Source organism: Notamacropus eugenii, chromosome 3, assembly GCF_028372415.1.
Source record: "Notamacropus eugenii isolate mMacEug1 chromosome 3, mMacEug1.pri_v2, whole genome shotgun sequence".
NCBI classification, from domain to species: Eukaryota; Metazoa; Chordata; class Mammalia; order Diprotodontia; family Macropodidae; genus Notamacropus; species Notamacropus eugenii.
This window is the reverse complement of record NC_092874.1, coordinates 210772766-210791523: the sequence shown is the minus strand read 5'-3', so window position 1 is coordinate 210791523 and position 18758 is coordinate 210772766. Positions and strand designations below refer to the sequence as shown.

Below are 18758 nucleotides of genomic sequence, written 5' to 3'. Positions count from 1 at the left end.
ATCATACTTTTGTCAGTAAACAAGCTCCTCAAGAGTAAACCTGTTCAGAGTACATACCCATATCCAGACTAGAGGGGCCCTTTACAAAAGGCAGTGGGTGTAGTATCCTGGGCCTTATGGACCCAGAAGCATACTTGAAACAGAAAGATATATTCATACAGAATTTAAATAAGGAGCTGGAGTAGAATCTATTAAGTTTCATTGGAAGTACAAAAAAAGGCAAGGATAGCAATCATGATTTCAGAGAAAGTAAAAGCAAAAATAGACCTAATTAAAAGAGATAATCAGGGAAACTACATTTTGCTAAAAAGTACCATAGACAATGAATATAAAAATGTCTATATCAAATGTCTCTGATAGAAGCCCCATTTCTCAAATATTTAAAGAACTGAGTCAAATTTATAAAAAGAGCCATTCCCCAAGTAAAAAAGGTCAAAGAATAGGAACAAGTGGTTTTCAGAAGAAGAAATCAAAGCTATACAAAAAAATGCTTTAAATCACTAATGGTTGTTGTTCAGTTGTTTTAATCATAGCCAACTCCTCATCATTCCATTTATTTGTTTTTTTTTTTTTTACAAAGATAACAGAGTGGCTTACCATTTCCTTCTCCAACTCATTTTACAGATGAGGAAATGAGACAAACAGGGTTAAGTGACTTGCTCAGGCTCATATAGCTAGTAAGTGTCTGAGGTCAGATTTGAACTCAGGAACATGAGTCTTCCTTACTTCATGCCCATCAGTCTATCCACTTTGTCATCTAGCTATCCCCACTAATGATTAGAGAAAGGCAAATTAAAACAATTCTGAGAAACCATGCCACAACCATCAGAAGTGACACATGCTAGAGAGGATGAGGGAAAATAAGTACACTAATGAAATATTGATGGAATAATAAACCAGTCCACCCATTTTGGAGGACAATTTGGAGCTATACCCAAAGGGCTATGAAATATGCATACCCTTTGACCCAGCAATACCACCAAAGAGATCTGTACCCCAAAGAAATCAAAGAAAAAGGAAAAGGATGTATATTTACAATAGCTCTTTTTTTATAGTAACAAATTGAGAGGATGCCTGTCAATTGGAAAATGGCTGAACAAACTGTGGTATATGATTGTGACTGAGTACTGCTGTGTCCTAGGAAATGACAAGGGAGATGGTTTCAGAAAAATATAGGAAGACCTATGTGAACTGATGCAAAGTGAAATGAGCAGAACTAGTAGATCATTGTACTCTGCAATAACAGTATTTTAATGATGAACAATACTAAGTTACTTTGACCGAGACAATTGTCTAAGACAATTCCAAAAGACTCATGATGAAAAAATGTTATCCACCTCCAGAGAAAGTACAAATCAAGGATAATTTCCTCACTTTATTTTTCCTCTCCTTTTTGTCATATGGCTAATATGGAAATATGTTTTGTATGATTGTAATGTGTAATTGATATATTGCTTACCTTCTCAGTAAGTTGAGTTAAGGGTAAGAAAGAGATAGAATTTGAAACTCAACTTTTTAAAAAAGAATATTAAAAATAAATAACTAAAAAAAGTAAAAGAAAACATGCTAACATCTTGGATTTTCATGGTTGTTTCTTTACATAAAATGATAAAACAACTGAAAAAATTGCCACTATGTATAAAAAAAAGAAAGTATTCAGGACAGTTGGATGAAGGTTTTACTACGGAAAATGGTCTTTGGGAGACTTAGAACACAAAAGTATTATTTATATGGGCTTTGAATTTTCCTAGAGAGTTTAGGTGAAAAAGATGGAAGAGAAAGAATAGTATATCTGTAAAAAAGCAAATTTAGGAAATGTAAGAGGGGTGTGTGTGTGTGTGTGTGTGTGTGTGTGTGTATGTGTGTGTGTATGTGTGTGTGTGTGTGTATATGTTGCTTCATAGACCATAGGACAATGTTTCTGTGAAACCGTATTTTGTCCTTATAGGAAAGGAGAAAAAAAGGAAGCAGTAGCCAGTCTTGTTTTGTGTCTAAGGAAGAAAAGAAAGGGGGTTCACTAGGAAGTCAGCCTGTTACAACAAATGCCTGTAAGGGTTAGACTGTGCTCTTGTCTTACACATACAAACACTAGGTACCCCAAGAAATCCTCTCTCTTCAATTTGTATAAATTATGGCAGGTGTTGCTGGGTGAGGTGAATGGAGAAATGGAATGTGTGGATAGATAGCTGCTTAAATCCAGGAAGACCTGACTTCATATCCCACCTCTGATACATACTCGTTTGTGTGTGACCCTGAGCAAGACCCTTAACTTCCTAGTGCTGTAGGCAGTTCTCTAAAGACTGTAAGTTGCAGAGAAGGTACAGTAACTACAAAGATGAGTCTTTTTGATGTAAGGCTTGGCACTCTATTCACTCTTTTCACTATCTATGCCATCTAACTGCTCAAATATACCAAATTATATTGTAGTATATTAAATTTTACCAAGAGTAAATAAACACAAAAAGTAGATAAAAAATACTGCAGCAGAGACATTAACAAACTCAAGCTTCTTGATAAATAAACATATTTGAAATCATTTTAAGGTCAGCCATGTGATGTAGTGAATAGAGTGCTAGACTTGGAATCAGGAAAACTCATTTTCATGAAGACATTTTTATCCATTGTACAGTGCAAAAGCTAAGGGGTATGAATAAAGGTATAGGGCTTATATAAGCATTTATTTTTTTTTCCTTTCTCTTTTTAACAGCAAGGTAGATCCTTTTGCATCAACATAATATTTTCTAGACATCTTAGGAAAAATGTTAAATGACTCCTTATCTGTGTATCATTCAAGAGCACTACACTCTTATCTGAAGTTGACTTTCAGCATCATAGCTTTGGTGCAGGCAGATAAAAGGGTTATATTTTGTCATTTATGAGGAAATCACCTCAAATTTAAGTTTAAGATATGTTCCAAAATTATAATCTTACTTGATTTGAGAGATGATTTGCCACAGAGTATGCTTGTGTACAGAAGTGTGATAATGTAATTATTATCAACCAAGGTACAGAGCTGGTCATCCTCACTATTTTCCAGAAAAGTTGCAAGTATTGGGCACAATCCAACGACTGGCACTTTCTTTGTAGAAAAAGAATTTCATGACCTGAATACATAATAAATAAAATTCCTGGCTCAGTGATTGAGAATTGTTTTCAAAGTCCTAAGAGACTATGAAACCTCAAAATCAAAATCTATATGGACAAATTAAATGTAATTGGTTAGGAAAAATAATAAGCAGAATTACAAAGAAACATGAAAAACTAATGACAAAATCCTTAAAGTGATCCCCAACAACAGAGGGATATAACTATATTTCAAATGGGTTATACATCTCAACTGTTTACAATTTTCTTTCCACTGTGTAAACTGGTAAACAAAGCAGTGAAGAAGAGTATTTGATTTGAGGCAAGTTGGATAAGCAGCAAACAAGAATATATTATTTTTCCAAATCCAGAGTGCTCTCAGTTTCCTTCAGGTTTTGAAGAAGTTACCCAATCATAGATGACCAAAGGAATGCTGAAGAAGGAGAATATGATTCCTAATATGAAAAGAGAAAGAGCCTGGGGGAAAAATAAAGCAAATGTTTTTAGGTAAAATAGTATTTTCCTAAAACAAAGATTTCTTACAATGTAATAATACTTTCCCTTTTCCCTGATCTTGCTTTTTCCTTGTTAAGATGAAAAATTGGACAAGGATGAGAGCAATTCTGGTCAGGGAAGAAGGAAGGATGAATAAAATTAAGAAATACAAAACAATCAGTTTTTATTAGAAAAGGAAGTTGGCTTCATAAACAGGATTTATGGATAACACATCTTCACCATTTAAAAATTTAATCAGTATGATAGTAAATCAATTGATCAGTCAATATGCATTTATAAATGTACTGGGTACTGTACTAGGCACTGGGGATACAAATATGAAAAAAATAAAACAACCCCTATTCTGAAGAAGCTTACATTATATAGAGGAGACAACATTTATATAGCCAAATATACACAGAGTAAACAAAATAGATAGAAGGGAGATGAGGAAGGTCACTAGTAAGTGAAGAAGATCAGAAATGGATTCTGTTAGAACTCTTGCATTTTACTCACTAACTCCTACTTCAGTAAGTCCTTAGCAGCTAGCAGTAGTTAGATAGCACAGTGGATAGAGCACTGAACCTGGAGTCAGGAAGATCTGAATTCCAACTGGGGCTTAGATACTTACTAGCTCTGTGACTGTGACTCTGGGCAAATCACTTAACTCTTATTTGCCCCATCTATAAAGTGGGGACACACTAGAAAAGGAAATGGCGAACCACTTCAGTATCTTTGTCAAGAAGAACCCCATAATTCTTAGGACCATGAAGAGTAGGACATGACTGAAAGACTCAACAAGAAATAGCTAGGGATCCAGCTCAAAGTCTCATATTTTATCAAGTGCAGATGACGTTTCTCAAATATATGTGAAAAATGTCTACAATCAATTTATTTTGAATAGCAGTTTAGACTCATTCAAAGAAGCTACCAATGTGCTCATTTTGGGACAAATATCATCATGTAACACATGTAGTCACCGTGTTTATACTAGTTGGAAAAGCAACTGAGAAGACTTCCTCAGGATAACAAAAATGGTGCTCGGGAAGATATTTATTGTGGCAGCCACTGCATACCTGTTCTCCTTTACTGTCTAGTCTCCAAGTATAGTAAATTCAAGATGCCATTGAACTTAATCAGATTGGGAAACAAGCTTCCCAAATATAGAAAAATAGTTTCTAGGTCTACTATACCAAAGCACTTCTGTTAATCTACTTCCTTAAATTTTTAAGTATCTATGGTCTTGTCAGTGTGAGTATTTCTCCTACCAATGAAGATCATAATTTTTTTTTACCTTAGTAGACAATTTTCCCTGGTTACCTTGGCTAGAAAAAATTTTTTTAATGGTCAGACCTCTGAATTTAGCCAGGCTGGTCCTTAGACAACAATAACACAGTCCTTTGCTTCTCTGTATTTATATTCTTTCCAGATTTTTCCCACCTACTTGTCAGAACTTGTGTTCTCCTAGCAGAACCTTCTAATACCCAGTGTCATCTTCATGCCACAATGAGGCATCAAAGTAGGAATTTAGTGATAGTTATTTTACCTACTTAACAATGGAAGATTGTTTTAACTAATTCATATATTTTATTTATGTTGTATAACTTTTTGTTCTTTTAGTTGTATGAGATATCCTCATAGAGATGGCTTGTTCTAAAGTTGGTTTAGAACTAGGCTTTGATTTATAGATGCATAAAGATACATATAGCTAACTTAGATAATTTCCCTATAAGTAAGTTAAATGTGATAAAAATTTTCTAGTGAAACTGAGAAGAATGATGTTCTATTTTAACTTGACTAATCAGTGCTGTGCATCCTTTCAAGGCAATAGTAAGTTACAAAATATTTACATTGTGACTATATACTGTCCAAATTAATTGTTTTGTAAGTTTTAATTATGTACAAAATGAAAAACAGTATATAAATGGTAGTCATAAAACATACCCAAAATCTTTCATCTTTTTTGCCTTTATCGTGTTTTGTGACTTTTAAAAACAGAAGTGTAGGAATAATGAAGATCAACATATTGGCAGTTGTTGTTCCTATAAAGTGACCAAAAAAAAAAAAAAAACCAAACAAGTTTTCTGTTATTATGGAATTTAAACTATCTAAAAGGTGTTATTGAACAATTAGTAGAAAATTGTCACATTGTACCTAGGACTCCAAAAATGTCTTTCATGGTGGGTATGTAGATTACGCAAAGGTTGACAAAACCTAAGATTATCACACCAATCGTGATACGTTCGACTAAATTGAAACTTTCTTTCTTAAGTAGCTCAGCCAGAGATTCACGAGACTGTAAGAAAAGAAAGCAAAGAATTCTGTCAGTAGATACACATACAACACTCAAATATTTTCTGTAGTGTATAAACTTTTACATTTGTGGAATATCAGAATTGCAAAATGTCAAAGTTGGAAGGGACCTCATAAGTCATCTAACTGAAACTGTATATGAACAGGTCTCTCCTTTATAACATTTATATACACATGGTCATTTGACCTTTTCTATTTTTTCCTTTTTTATTGATTTATTTTTAGTTTTCAACATTCACTTTTATAAGATTTTGAATTCTAAATTTTTCACCCTCCCCAAGAAGGCATGCAATCTGATATAGGCTACATGTACATGTGTTCAATTATATTAAACATATTTCCACATTAGCTATGTTGTGAAAGAAGAATCAGAACAAAAGGGAAAAACCACAGGAAAGAAAAGACAAAAAGCAAAAAAAGAGAAAAGAGTATGTTCGATCTGCTTTCAGATTCCTAGGTTTTTTCCCCTGGAAGTGAATAGCATTTTCTAAGATATGTCTTTTGGAATTGTCTTAGGTCATTGCATTACTCAGAAGAGCTGTCTATGAAAGTTGGTCATCATACAATGTTGCTGTTACTGTGTACAATGTTCTTCTGGTTCTGTTCACTTAACTCAGCATCAGTTCATGTAAGTCTCTCCAGCTTTTTCTGAAGTCTGTCTGCACATCATTTCTTATGAAACAATAGTGTTCCTATTCATATTCATATACTACAACTTCAACCATTGCCAAATTGGAGGTTATCCCCCAATTTCTAATTCTTTGCCACCAGAAAAAGAGTTGCTACAAATATTTTTTTGTACATGTGGATTCTTTTCTCTTTTTTAATGATCTCTTTGGGATACAAATCTAGATCCCTTTGGGCATAGTTATAAATTAGTGTTCCATTTTTCCAACATCTTCTCCAACATTTATCATTTTCCTGTTTTGTCAAGTTAGTTAATATAATAGGTGTGATGTGGTATCTCAGAGTCGTTTCATTTTGCATTTCTCTAATCAAAAATGATTTGATTTTACTTCACATGACTATAGGTAGTTTTAATTTCTTCATCTGAAAACTGCTTGTTCATATTCTTCAACCATTTATCTATTGGGGAATGACTTGTATTCTTGTAAATTTGACTCAATTCTCTCTATGTTTTAGAGATGAGGCCTTTATCAGAGATGCTGGCTGTAAAAATTGCATCTTACCTACCTGCTTCCCTTCTAATCTTGGGTGTATTGGTTTTGTTTGTGAAAAACCTTTTTAATTTAATGTAATCAGCATTAACCATGTTGTATTTCATAATGTTCTCTGTCTCTTCTTTGATCATAAATTCTTTCCTTCTCTATAGATTTAACAGGCAAACTATTCCTTGATTTCATAATTTGCTTATAGTATCACCGCTTATGTCTTTTTGACTTTGTCTTGGTATATGGTGTGAGATCTTGGTCTGTGCCTAGTTTCTGCCAAACTATTTTCCAGTTTTTCCAACAGTTTCATTGACTAGAAAGTTCTTGTTTCAGAAGCTGGAGTCTTTGGGTTTATTAAAGAGTACATTACTATAATCATTGACTAATGCATCTTGCATACTTAACATTTTCCACTGATCCACCACTCTATTCTTTAGCCTGTACAGGTAGTTTTGATGATTGCTACTTTATATTACAGTTTTACATCTGGTACAGCTAGGTGTTTGGCCTTTGCTTGACGATCTCTAGTGACGGAGAAAAGTAGACCATTCCATTTTGGATTCTACTTGTTAGGAAATTTTAATAGACATTGAGCCAAAATTTATCTCTTTTTATACTTTTTCCACATGACAGTCATTTAAATTCATGAAGTATAGCTATCATCTTTCCCCTAAGTTTTCTATTCTTAAGGAAACATATTCTTCTGTCCTTCAATCAATCCCCATATGGCATAGTCTCTAAAAATATTGACCAGCATCATGCCAGATGGACAGATTTACTAAAATAGTGCAACAGAGAATTTCTTCTCTAGATTTAAAGCAAACAGTTAACTATTTGTTTTGTTTATTTTAATCTAATCTTATTTCATATTAGCTCTGAAGGTTGTTAAAAATTTGGTATTAGTTGTTATGTTTTTTTAAAATAACTTTACCAGCTCTTTTTAAATAATCATGGATGCTCTAGAAAGGTGGGAAATGTACATTTATTTTCAAGAGCTTTCCATTATTTTGAAAGTCATAGCCTAGCTTTTCTATCTGTCAAATAATAGTGCTAAGAACCATACTAACAATTTCAACAGGTTTCAGAGCCCTATAGCAGGTAGAGTCTCTAGAAGAAAGGATACCCAATAATCTATGAATCAAAACATTCTTAAGTTGTGTATAAATTCAAAACTAGGTATATTTTGCTCCAAGTTATTACTATTTTACTATTTTTAAAGTTAACAATTATACAAACATTATTAAGCACTTATTATTTTAATAAAGAGATGGGGATAGAAATACAAAAAAAGATGGTCCTTAAATAAATGCCTTTTAAAATGTTTTTTATTTATTTCTTAGATTTAATTTTTTAATCAATGAAATTCTGCCTTTTTGTCCATTCTATCTCCTCCTTTCCTCACCATTGAAAAAAGCAAGAAAGACAAAAGAATGATAACAAACATGTATAATCAAGGAGAACAAATGATTGCATTGGTGATTTCAAAAAGCAAATATGTCTTATACTACACTCTGAATTCATCACCTCTCTATTTAAATATGGGTAGCATATTTCATTGTGAGTCCTCTGGAATAATAGTTGGTTATTGCAGATAAGTCTTTCAAGGTTATTTGTCTTTACAATATTATTGTTTTTTTAAATTACTTTTATTTATTTCATTAAATATTCCCTAATTATTTCCCAATAATTATATGTAATTTATTTTTGAGGAACTTCCAGAAATGGATCCAAGATGGTAGAGTAGAAAATGTGCTCATCTGAGTTTAACTATCCCTACATTCTCCTCCAAATCACTTTAAAATAACACCTCAAATTGAATTCTGGAATGGTAAAATCAATAAAAGGTCAGAGTGAGACATTCTTCCCTCCTGAGACAACATAGAAGATTAGAAAGATATCTGTGACATGGTGGAAAAGGCTGACCTGGAGCCCAAGTGGATGAAACACCAGTGGTGGGACTAGGTGGTAGCAACAGAAGCAGCAGCAGATTCAGGTGCTGTCAGGCCAGAGAGGGTAAAGAGGTCTGGCAACTGCTCAGAGAAGTCAGGGGATTTCTGTCCCCTGGATATATGCCAGATGATGTTTGACAACTCCATTGCCTATTTTAATTACTTCTGGGTCATTGCTGAAGACTGGAGAGAAGCATGTTCTGTGAAGTGGGAACAGGAACCCTGAAGGAACTGTTTGGCAAATCCATTGTCTACTTCTGAGTCATAACATAAGGGTAGGGATGATACTTTTGGTTAAGAAGGAGTGGAAACCCCTAGGGACCAAGGATCCTGAAGAACAGCATCATTTCAAGTCTCAAGGGAGGAGAGACCTGGAGTATTAGTATTGATTGAAATTCCAAGGGAATAGGGACTTTTTGTGGGTAAGGATCAGAGCACATGCCAGACGAGCAGACTACTGAAAGCACCAAAAACTTTCAACCTCCCCAAACTAGGAGAGAACAGAGCTAAACTTTAACATAAAGTTCAAAGTCAAGAAATAAGCTGGAAAAATGTACAAACAACCACAATTATCACCACAACAAAAACCTGACTTTTAAAAGCTACCATGGTGACAGAGAAGATCAAGATACAAACTCAGAAGAAGACAATGAAGTCAAAACAGCTACAAGCAAAGTCACAAAAATGTGATTTGGATACAAACCCAAAAAGTATACCTGAAAGGACTTAAAAAGTTTGATTTTCAAAAAGAAATAAGAGTAGTAGAGGAAAACATGGATAAAGAAATGAATGCAAAGGAATAAAATTATGAAACAATAATTAGGAGCTTGATAAAGGCGTCACAAAAATACTGAAGAAAATAACATCTTAAAAACAGAATTGGCCAAATAGAAAAAGAAGGTCCAAAATTCACTGAAGATGATATCTCTTCAAAAAGTAGAATTGGTCAAGTGGAGAAAGAGATACAAAAGCTCATAGAGGTAAATAATTAGAATTGGGCAGTTGGAAGCTAATAGATCTGTGAGACACCTAGAAAGGATAAAACAAAGTCAATTGAATGAAAAAAAATAGAAGAAAATGTGAAATATCTCATTGGAAAACATCTGACTAAGAAAATAGATCAAGAAGAAAATTTAAGAATTATTGGATGAACTGAAAGCTACGATCAGAGGAGATGCTAGACAACATATTTCAATAAATTGTTAAGGAAAATTGACCTGATATCCTCAATGTAAGAGGGTAAAAAAATCAAAGAATCTGCCAATCGCCTCCCAAAAAAAATGCAAAATTAAAATACTAAGAATTAGAGCCCCCAGGTCAAAGAGAAAGTACTTCAGGTAGTCAGGAAAATAAAACTTTCCAATATTTTGGAGCCATAATCAGGCCTACACAAGATTTAGCAGTCACCACATTAAAGAAGTGGAGGGCTTGGAATCTGATGTTCTGGAAGACAAAAGAACTGGAGTTACAAACCAGATTAACCTACCCAGCACAAAACTATAATCCTTCCGGGGGAAAAATAGATATTTAATGATGAGAAAACCAGAGATATGTAGAAATATAACTTTCAAATACAAGACTCAAGAGATGCACAAAAAGATAAAAATGAAAGAAAAATCACAAGAGACTCAAAAGTTTAAACTTTACCGTTATATAGGGGAAGATGATCTTCTAAGATTTCCAAGAAATCTAAGATTTCTAAAAAGAAAGGTCTTCAGGGAGTGGAGCCAAGATGGTGGAATAGAAGAACGGACCTGCTGTAGCTCTCCCCCAAATCCTATAAAATACCTGTGAAAATGACCCCCTTCAGAGAGATGGAGGAAAAATTGGGAAGAGAAATGAGAGCAATGCAAGAAAATCATGAAAAGTGAGTAAACAGCCTGCTAAAGGAGACCCCCAAAATGCTGAAAAATATAACATCTTTAAAAATAGACTAACCTAAATGGCAAAAGACGTCCAAAAAGCTAATGAGGAGAAAAATACTTTAAAAAGCAGAATTAGCCAAATGGAGAAGGAAGTTCAAAAACTCACTGAAGAAAATAGTTCTTTAAAAATTAAAATGGAGCAGATGATAGCTAAGGGCTTTATGAAAAACCAAGAAATTACAAATCAAAACCAAAAGAATAAAAAAAAGAAGGGATTATATCTAAAAAATAAAATTAAGGGGTGAGAGAGGAATTTATTAGGAGGAGAAAGGGAGAAATGAAATGGGGCAAATTATCTCTCATAAAGAGGCAAGAAAAAGCTTTTTCAATGGAGGGGAAAAGGGGATAGGTGAGAGGGAAAAAGTCAAGCTTACTCTCATCATATTTGGCTTAAGGAGGAAATGACATACACACTCAATTTGGTATGAAAATCTACCTTACACTACAGAAAAGTAGGGGAGAAGGGGATAAGTAGGTTGTAGGGGGGATGATAGAAAGGAGGACAAATCGGAGGAGGTAGTAATCAGAAGTAAACACTTTTGGGGAGGGACAAGGACAAAAGAGAGAAGAGAATAAATGAGGGACAGGATGGGATAAAGGGAAATATAGCTGTTCTTTCACAACATGACTATTATGGAAGACTTTTGCATAACTACATATGCATAGCCTATATTGAATTGCTTGCCTTCACAGCAGGGATGTGTGGGGAGGGAGGAAGGGAGAGAAGTTGAAACTCAGAGATTTAGGAATGAATGTTGAGAATTGTTTTTGCCTGCCTTTGGGAAAGAAGAAATGCAGATAATGGGGTATGGAAATTTATCTTGACCTACAAGAAAAGAGAGAAGATGGGGATGAGGGATGGGAGGGGTGTGATAGAAGGGAGTGAAGATTTAGGGAAGAAGTAATCAGAATGTGTGATGTCTTGGGGTGGGGGGAGGGGAGAGATAGGGAGAAAATTTGAAACCATAAATCTTGTGGAAATGAATGTTGAAAACTAAAAATAAATAAATTAATAAAAAAGAAGAAAGATCTTATAAGAACTTTATTATTATTATTACAGAAATTAAGAAGATTCTACATAGAAAGATGATGCAGGAGTGAGTAGATTATGTTTGAATGCTTTTAAAAAATGTGTAGGTGAGAAAGAGGGATGTACTTGTGCAAGGAGGAGGGGAGAGAAAAAGTGGGAAAAATTATTTCACAAGGAAAAGTTTTTACACTGGAGAGGAAAATTGGGGGGGCAACACTCGAAACTCATCTGCACTTAAATTGTTCAAAGAGGGAAAATATATGTAAATACTCTATTCATAATAGAATTCTATCTTATTCAACAACAAAGTAGGAGGGGAAGAGGATGAGAGAAAAGAGAGGTGGAGATTAATAAAAAGGAGGGTATATTAAAAAAAGCAATGATAAGAATCAAAACAGACTTGAGAGAAGGGACAGGATAAAAAGAGAAAGATAAACAGAAGAAAACAGGATGGAGGGAAATGCACAATTAGTAATCATAATTGAGAAAGTGAATGGGATAAAATGGAAGCAGAGAGAAGAATGGATTAGAAACAAGAATCCAATAATATATTGTTCACAAGAAACACATGAAAACAGAGACACACATACAGCTAAAATATGGGACTGGAGCAGAATCTATTATGCATCAGCTGAAATACAAAAGGTAAGGGTAGTGATCATGGTCTCAGACAAGGCAAAAGCAAAAATGCTCCTAATTAAAAGGATAATCAGGAAAACTACATCTTGCTAAAAAAGAAACATAGGTCAGTAATATCAATATGTACACCAAATTATTAAGGTAACAAATGTACTACAGGAGGAAATAAACAATAAAATTATACTAATGGGACACCTCAACCTTCTCCTATCAGAGCTAGATAAACCCCAAACCATAAAATAAATGAGAAGAGTCAAATAAATGAATAGAATTTTAGAAAAGTTTTATATGATAGACCTCTGGAAATGATCTCTCCTCTAACTATTTTCCAGATCAGTTTTTCTTCTTATGAGATCACATTTTCTCCCTTTTTGGTTGTTCTTTTGACTTTGTTTTATTGTTTCTTGATATTTCATGTAGTCATTAGCTTCCACTTGCCCAATTCAAATTTTTAAGGAGTTATTTTATTCATTATGTTTTTTTTTAATCTGTTTTTCCATTTGACCAGTTATACTTCTTAAGGAATTATTTTCTTCAGTGAATTTTTGAATGTTATTTATCATTTGGTTAATTATGGTTGTTTTTTCAATATTTTTTGTTCTTCTTTTTACCAGGCTGTTGACTCTCTTTTCATAATTTTCTCCAATCATTCTCATTTCTTTCCCCATTTTCTTCTACCTCTCCAATTTTATGTTTAAAATCTATTTTGAGCTTTTCTAGGAATTTTTATTGAGGTTGTATTCAATTTAGGTCTTTCTTTGAGGCTTTGCATGTTGCTGCTTTGATATAATTGTTTTCTTCTGGGTTTGTATCTTGATCTTCACTGTCATCCTTAATAACTTGTTATGGTCAGGTTCTTTTTTGTTGTTGTTGTTTGCTCATTTACCTAGCCTATTTCTTGACTTTTATATTTATGTTCAAGTTAGGCTCTGCTACCAGGGTGAAGGGGACGTTGTACCAAAGTTCAGATCTTTCTTACTGCTCTTTTCAGTGTTAACTCTGCACATCTGTAGCTTTTCAGTGCTTTCAGGAAGCTTGTTGCCCTATATCCACCAGCACTGGCATTTCTCCTGACCCTGAGACTGTGACCAGGAACCCTGATCTTCTGAAACCACAATTGCTAGTGCTCCCCTCTATCTTGGAATTGAGACCAGAGCTCCTATTCCCCTGTAAATGACCACAAGAACTTCTCGCTCACCTGGAACTATGTCTAGGGTGCCTGCTCTCTTGTAAGTGCTATCACTGCTTTTGGCCTTGGAACTGAAACTGGGAATTGTGTATGGGCAAATGGAACAGGTCTTGAACTCAGTGCCAGCCAAGAGTCCTTCCAATCATTTTTCCAACCTTACCCCATTTCACATTCATGGGCTGAGAACTCCCAAAGCTTCTGTTGCTCCTTAGTAATTTTTTTGTCTCATGAAGTATTCAGCTTCTATTTGGCCCTTTCTAATCTTTAGGGAGCTTGTTTCTTGGATAAAATTTTTGCCAAGCTATTAATTCTCTTTCTAATTCTTTTTTCCATATAACTTTCACTTCTTTTTCATTTTTTCCTCTAACACTTTCATTTGACAATTTTTAACACCTTTTTTAAACCCTTGTTTCATTTTTTTTCTGAGAATTCTGGTTAAGCTTGTAATAAAGCTATGCTTTTACTTGAAGTTTTATTTGCAGATATTTTGGGGTCATTCTCTTCTGTGTTTATGGTTGTCATAGTCACTCTAAGTAGAATTTTCCCTCCAGCCCCAGTTTGGTAATTCTTTCAGTCTGTCTGCTTTGTGACTTCAGGTTTTATGTTATGGCTAAGCCCTTCAATCAGGGGTAGGAAACCTGCAGACTTGAAGACACATGTGGCCATTTCTGTGAAGTCTGGATTCAGGCAAAGGGCTGCACTTAAGGACGTAGAGGGCCACTTGTGGCCTTGATGCTGTGGGTTCCTCACCGCCATACAAAGTTCTGGAGAAAATGTCTAGGCTAAATATTTCTTTTTTGGGGTCTTTGCTGCTTTCTTAGAGTATTAAGTATTACATTATTCCAGGCTCTCAGGGACAGCTCAGACTGGGGACCTACAAGTTTTCAGTCTTCCAAAAGTAGTCTAATCTGAGGTCCTGTATGATCACTGCCTTCATGATTGGACCTCTGTTAGTTTCTGACCTAGTTTTGGGTCTGAGGAGCACAACTGTGGGCTTGTCCCTCATTACATCTCCATGAGACTATTGCTGGAATAAGTATATCAAGCAGCTGGAAAATTCTGCTGGTTCTGAGTTGCAGAACAGAAGGCTTTTGTGATTCCTCTCCTGGTTATTCCCTTTAAAGCTTCAGACTTGACTGGAAGCTGGAACTTCTGGGATCAGAATCATATAATTGCTGCTTGTTTTTGAACCTCCTTTTTTCCTCAGTACTTAACCTAAAGCCTACAATCAATCTTGTTCTTTGAATTCCACCCCTAGGAGTATGTCCCTTTAATTTGCTCTGAATAAATAACCAACATTGGTAGTGATTAACTAACTTGCCAGTTGCCACCCATTCCTTCATCTCATACAAAGCTGGGTCTCTTCATTTTGATTTGGAAGCTCTTGCCCTGATGCTCTGCAAGATGTGCTCCTGGTTAGTCGCCTGTCCTCAGTGTCTGCAGCCCTTTCTGTCTCCATGTGCTAACCTAGGCTGTAAAAATTGCAATTATTTTTTTCCTTTGATTTCTTGGTCAGAACTTAGTCTTGAGTGTTTTCTGAATCTTTGCGGAGATGAGTTTAGTGTTATACTTATTGTGTTCGTGTTATGCTTTTTCTAGTTATTCCAATGTTTTGGCTCTGCTGCTGTTAATTATTGCTATATATAGCTCAAATTTAGTGATTTGAGACTGGATTAAGCCTTAAGACTAAAAACATCTTTGTTTATAAATGTTTGTGGGGGAGTTGGGGGGTGGGAGTAATTAGATATTTATTTTTGCTGAACTCCAAATTTGTCACTAATTTCTATTTTTTCCTTTCCATTTTGTCTTATTATTTGTGACCTTCACTCCAATTACTTTATTTAATTAATAGTTATTATTTAAATAGGGATAGATAGAATACTAGAACTATTATCTATTATAGAGGAAACTTATTACCTGTCACTTTTGTTTTCCCAAATAGACATAAACACCTTTGGGAACCCTTCTCTATTTTAATTTTTATAGCCTAGGAACCTTACCCAACGTGGTTTCCTCTGTGGCAATTTCCCAAACATAGATGGAAAGATAATACTTTTGGTTTTCTCAGATTGTACCTGAATTTAACTTACTGTGAGAAATAATACTGGAATTGTGAGGGTGACTGCCATCATTACTGCCAGTCGTACTATTAGGATGATAATACTGTCATCTGAGTATGTATGCAGTAGACTTGAATGCACTGCACCTAAAAAGGAAAAAAATGAGACAAATATTTTAAAAAGAGACAAGTCATTCACATCCCTCTACAACTTTTCCTGAACAACCAGTGATTTAGAAGCAAATAACAGGGCAGGGGATAAACAGTTTGAACTTAGAAGACAATTTTTAAATCTATGGAGACTAATTCTCAATGAAAGAAATCCCACTATTTAACCAAATAATATTTTAAAAGCTATTTGGAAATTTTCTTCCATTTAAAGTAATCATTGAAATAAATCACATAGAGGCAGGAATGTATGAACTGGGATCTTAAACAAAAGTTCTACTGAAAAACAATAAACTGGTATTTTGAAGCTAGTATTTCCTCTTCTCCAAAGTGTTATCTTGGAAAAGATACTGAAGTGATTTGCCATTTTCTTCTCCAGTGTGTCCTTATTTCAGAGTTGAGGAACTGAGGCAAAGAGGGTTAAGTTGTTTGCCCAGGGGTCACACAACTAGTGAGAGTCTGAAGCTAAATTTGATTTCAGGAAAATGAGTCTTTCTGATTCCAGGCCCAACATTCTATCCACTGTGCCACCTAACTGCCCAGTGACTATCTTAAAATCAAAAGACTCCAAAATGGAGATGCAACTCTTTTTTTTCTATGACCACAGAACAAAGAACAGCAGGATGGGGAAGGAAATAATGTTACAAGTTTGGCAGTATCAAGGAGGTAAGGATGACATGATTGGTTACATTAAGGAAAACAGGAAAATACTCATGCAAAGACAAGATCACCCCTCTCTGTCTTAGAGGAATGCTTTGTTTATTGATGGAACTCATCTGGGTCCTGAAGCTATTGATTGTGCACCAGGGAGAGTAGTCTTACTGGTTCCTGGAAATGAGATAAGACCACTTTTAATTGGGCAAAGATGGGCTAAGATGGGACTGGGTCAGCTTGTAGTCCCTCAAAGATAACACACAGATGACAGAGATTCTCAGATGATGAAATTATGGGAGATAACACATTTCCTTGGCACAAAGTGCAGGTAGTGTTGAGGTAACAGTTCCCCTACAATTTTACAGTTTTTCTTTAATTAGAAGTGATCATGCAAAAATTTAAACCCCTACATCTAACAAGAGAAGGGAATTAATCTTCTGAACTCATGAGCTTCTTCACTCAGAGATAGAGTAAAGAAATAATATTGTTATATAAAATATAGAATAAAGTTACAGAATAGGATCATTTACAGAATGAAATAAAATACAAAATCATTGTTTGCTTTCCTTGTTGTTTTCTGGGCTCTCTGACTGTTCAACTGTCGCTAGAGAGTTTGAGACTACAGCTGAATATTTCTAATCTTACTTGTATCCCACTTCCATTATTAAGGGAACAAAGGGAACTTGACAACCATCAGAAAAATAGCTGTCCTCTTTTCCATATCTCTCTCCTATAAGCTTATAGATTTATTCCTTTTGTTTTTCTGGAAGGAAAAATTCAGCCAGATAATACTGTTGCTAGTTATGGTCACCGATGGAATTAGATAAAGCTTATTTACTATGTTTACCAAGAAAAACTTTATTTTTGGTCTTTTAGACTCTGTGGCTGCTAGTCACATAAGCAAAATTTTAAGATTGCAACCCAAGTTCTTATTGCCCAATATTTCTTGTTAACACATTCCTTTTGTGGGGATGAAGCCAAGGTGACAGGGAAAATGGTTGTCTGAGCTCTACCCAAAACATCTCCAAACACCTTTAAATAATGCCATAAAACAATTCCTGGAATAGCAGGACCTGCAAAAGGATGAAGTAAAATAATTTTCCAGCCAAAGACAATTTAGATCAGGTCTGTCACACCTGAGAGTGGAGCAGAGTCCAGCAAAGGATGAGCCCATACAGACCCAGTAAACAAGGAGCAGATCTTGGGAGTGATAGAATCTGCAGCCGCAGCAGCAGCTAATTCCTGTGTCCTCAGACCAAAGCTAGTAAGGGGGTTGAATAACTGGTCAGAAGGAGATTACAGGGATCTCTTTGCTAGCACAGTGGCAGGACTTTGTTCCTTTAGCCATACTTGGATCCAGGTCGCAGTCCTAGGTGGCATCCTAGGTGGCAGTCCCAGGATGAGGAGGAGCACTACTGTATCAGTGCTTGCTGCTACAATGAAGCAGAAATGATCCTCACAGTTCCAGAGCAAAAAAGAGTACTTGTGGTCACTCATAGACCAATGCACAGTACAGGACAGTGGTAAACACACTTCACCTCTCCCTAGATCACACTGCCTTGGAAGAACTGAAAACTTACAAGTCCCTATAAATATCTCTGAAAATAGCTACAGAAAAAAACTAAAACAGAACACTGCACCCTCTACCCTGGAAGCAGAGCCCTACTTTAAAAAAGAGTTAAAAGTCAGCTAATAGAAAATAAACCTTCTGCCCACAGAAAGCTACTATGGTAACAAGGAGGATCAAAACATACACTCAGAAGACAACAATGTCAAAGCTACTACATCCAAAGCCAAGAAAAATATGAGTTGATCTTCATATTGAATATTTTGTATGAACAACTTTCATCTTTTTAAAGAAGGGAGAAAGCTGCATTCTCATTTCTTGAGCACCAAGGTTAGTCAAAATATTCAGGTTTGATTTTTCTTTGTTCTTTCCATTTACATTGTTGCCTCTGTACGTTTTGTTTCCTTGGACTTTCGTTGTAATAGTTCATGAGTCTTCCCATGCTTTTCTATATCAGTCATTTCTTATTGCATTATAATATTTTTCACATTTATGTAAGACAGCTTATCCAACT

The 18758-nt window shown here is 35.0% G+C and overlaps 1 protein-coding gene across 4 annotated transcripts in view; it reads right to left on the bottom strand.

The window, feature by feature from the left end:
- Window positions 1-3276: 3276 nt before the first annotated feature.
- Window positions 3277-18758, bottom strand: part of LOC140533903 (sodium-coupled neutral amino acid symporter 1-like) — a 92416-nt gene continuing 76934 nt past the window's right edge. For all 4 annotated transcript variants that reach the window (XM_072654247.1, XM_072654249.1, XM_072654250.1 and 1 more), the window contains 4 exons: window positions 15887-16002; window positions 5734-5875; window positions 5524-5621; window positions 3277-3561 (listed from right to left, as the gene is read on the bottom strand). In XM_072654247.1, coding sequence (XP_072510348.1) covers window positions 3463-3561; window positions 5524-5621; window positions 5734-5875; window positions 15887-16002 — 455 coding nt within the window. In that variant the 3' untranslated portion in view covers window positions 3277-3462. The remainder of the gene's footprint in view (window positions 3562-5523; window positions 5622-5733; window positions 5876-15886; window positions 16003-18758) is intronic.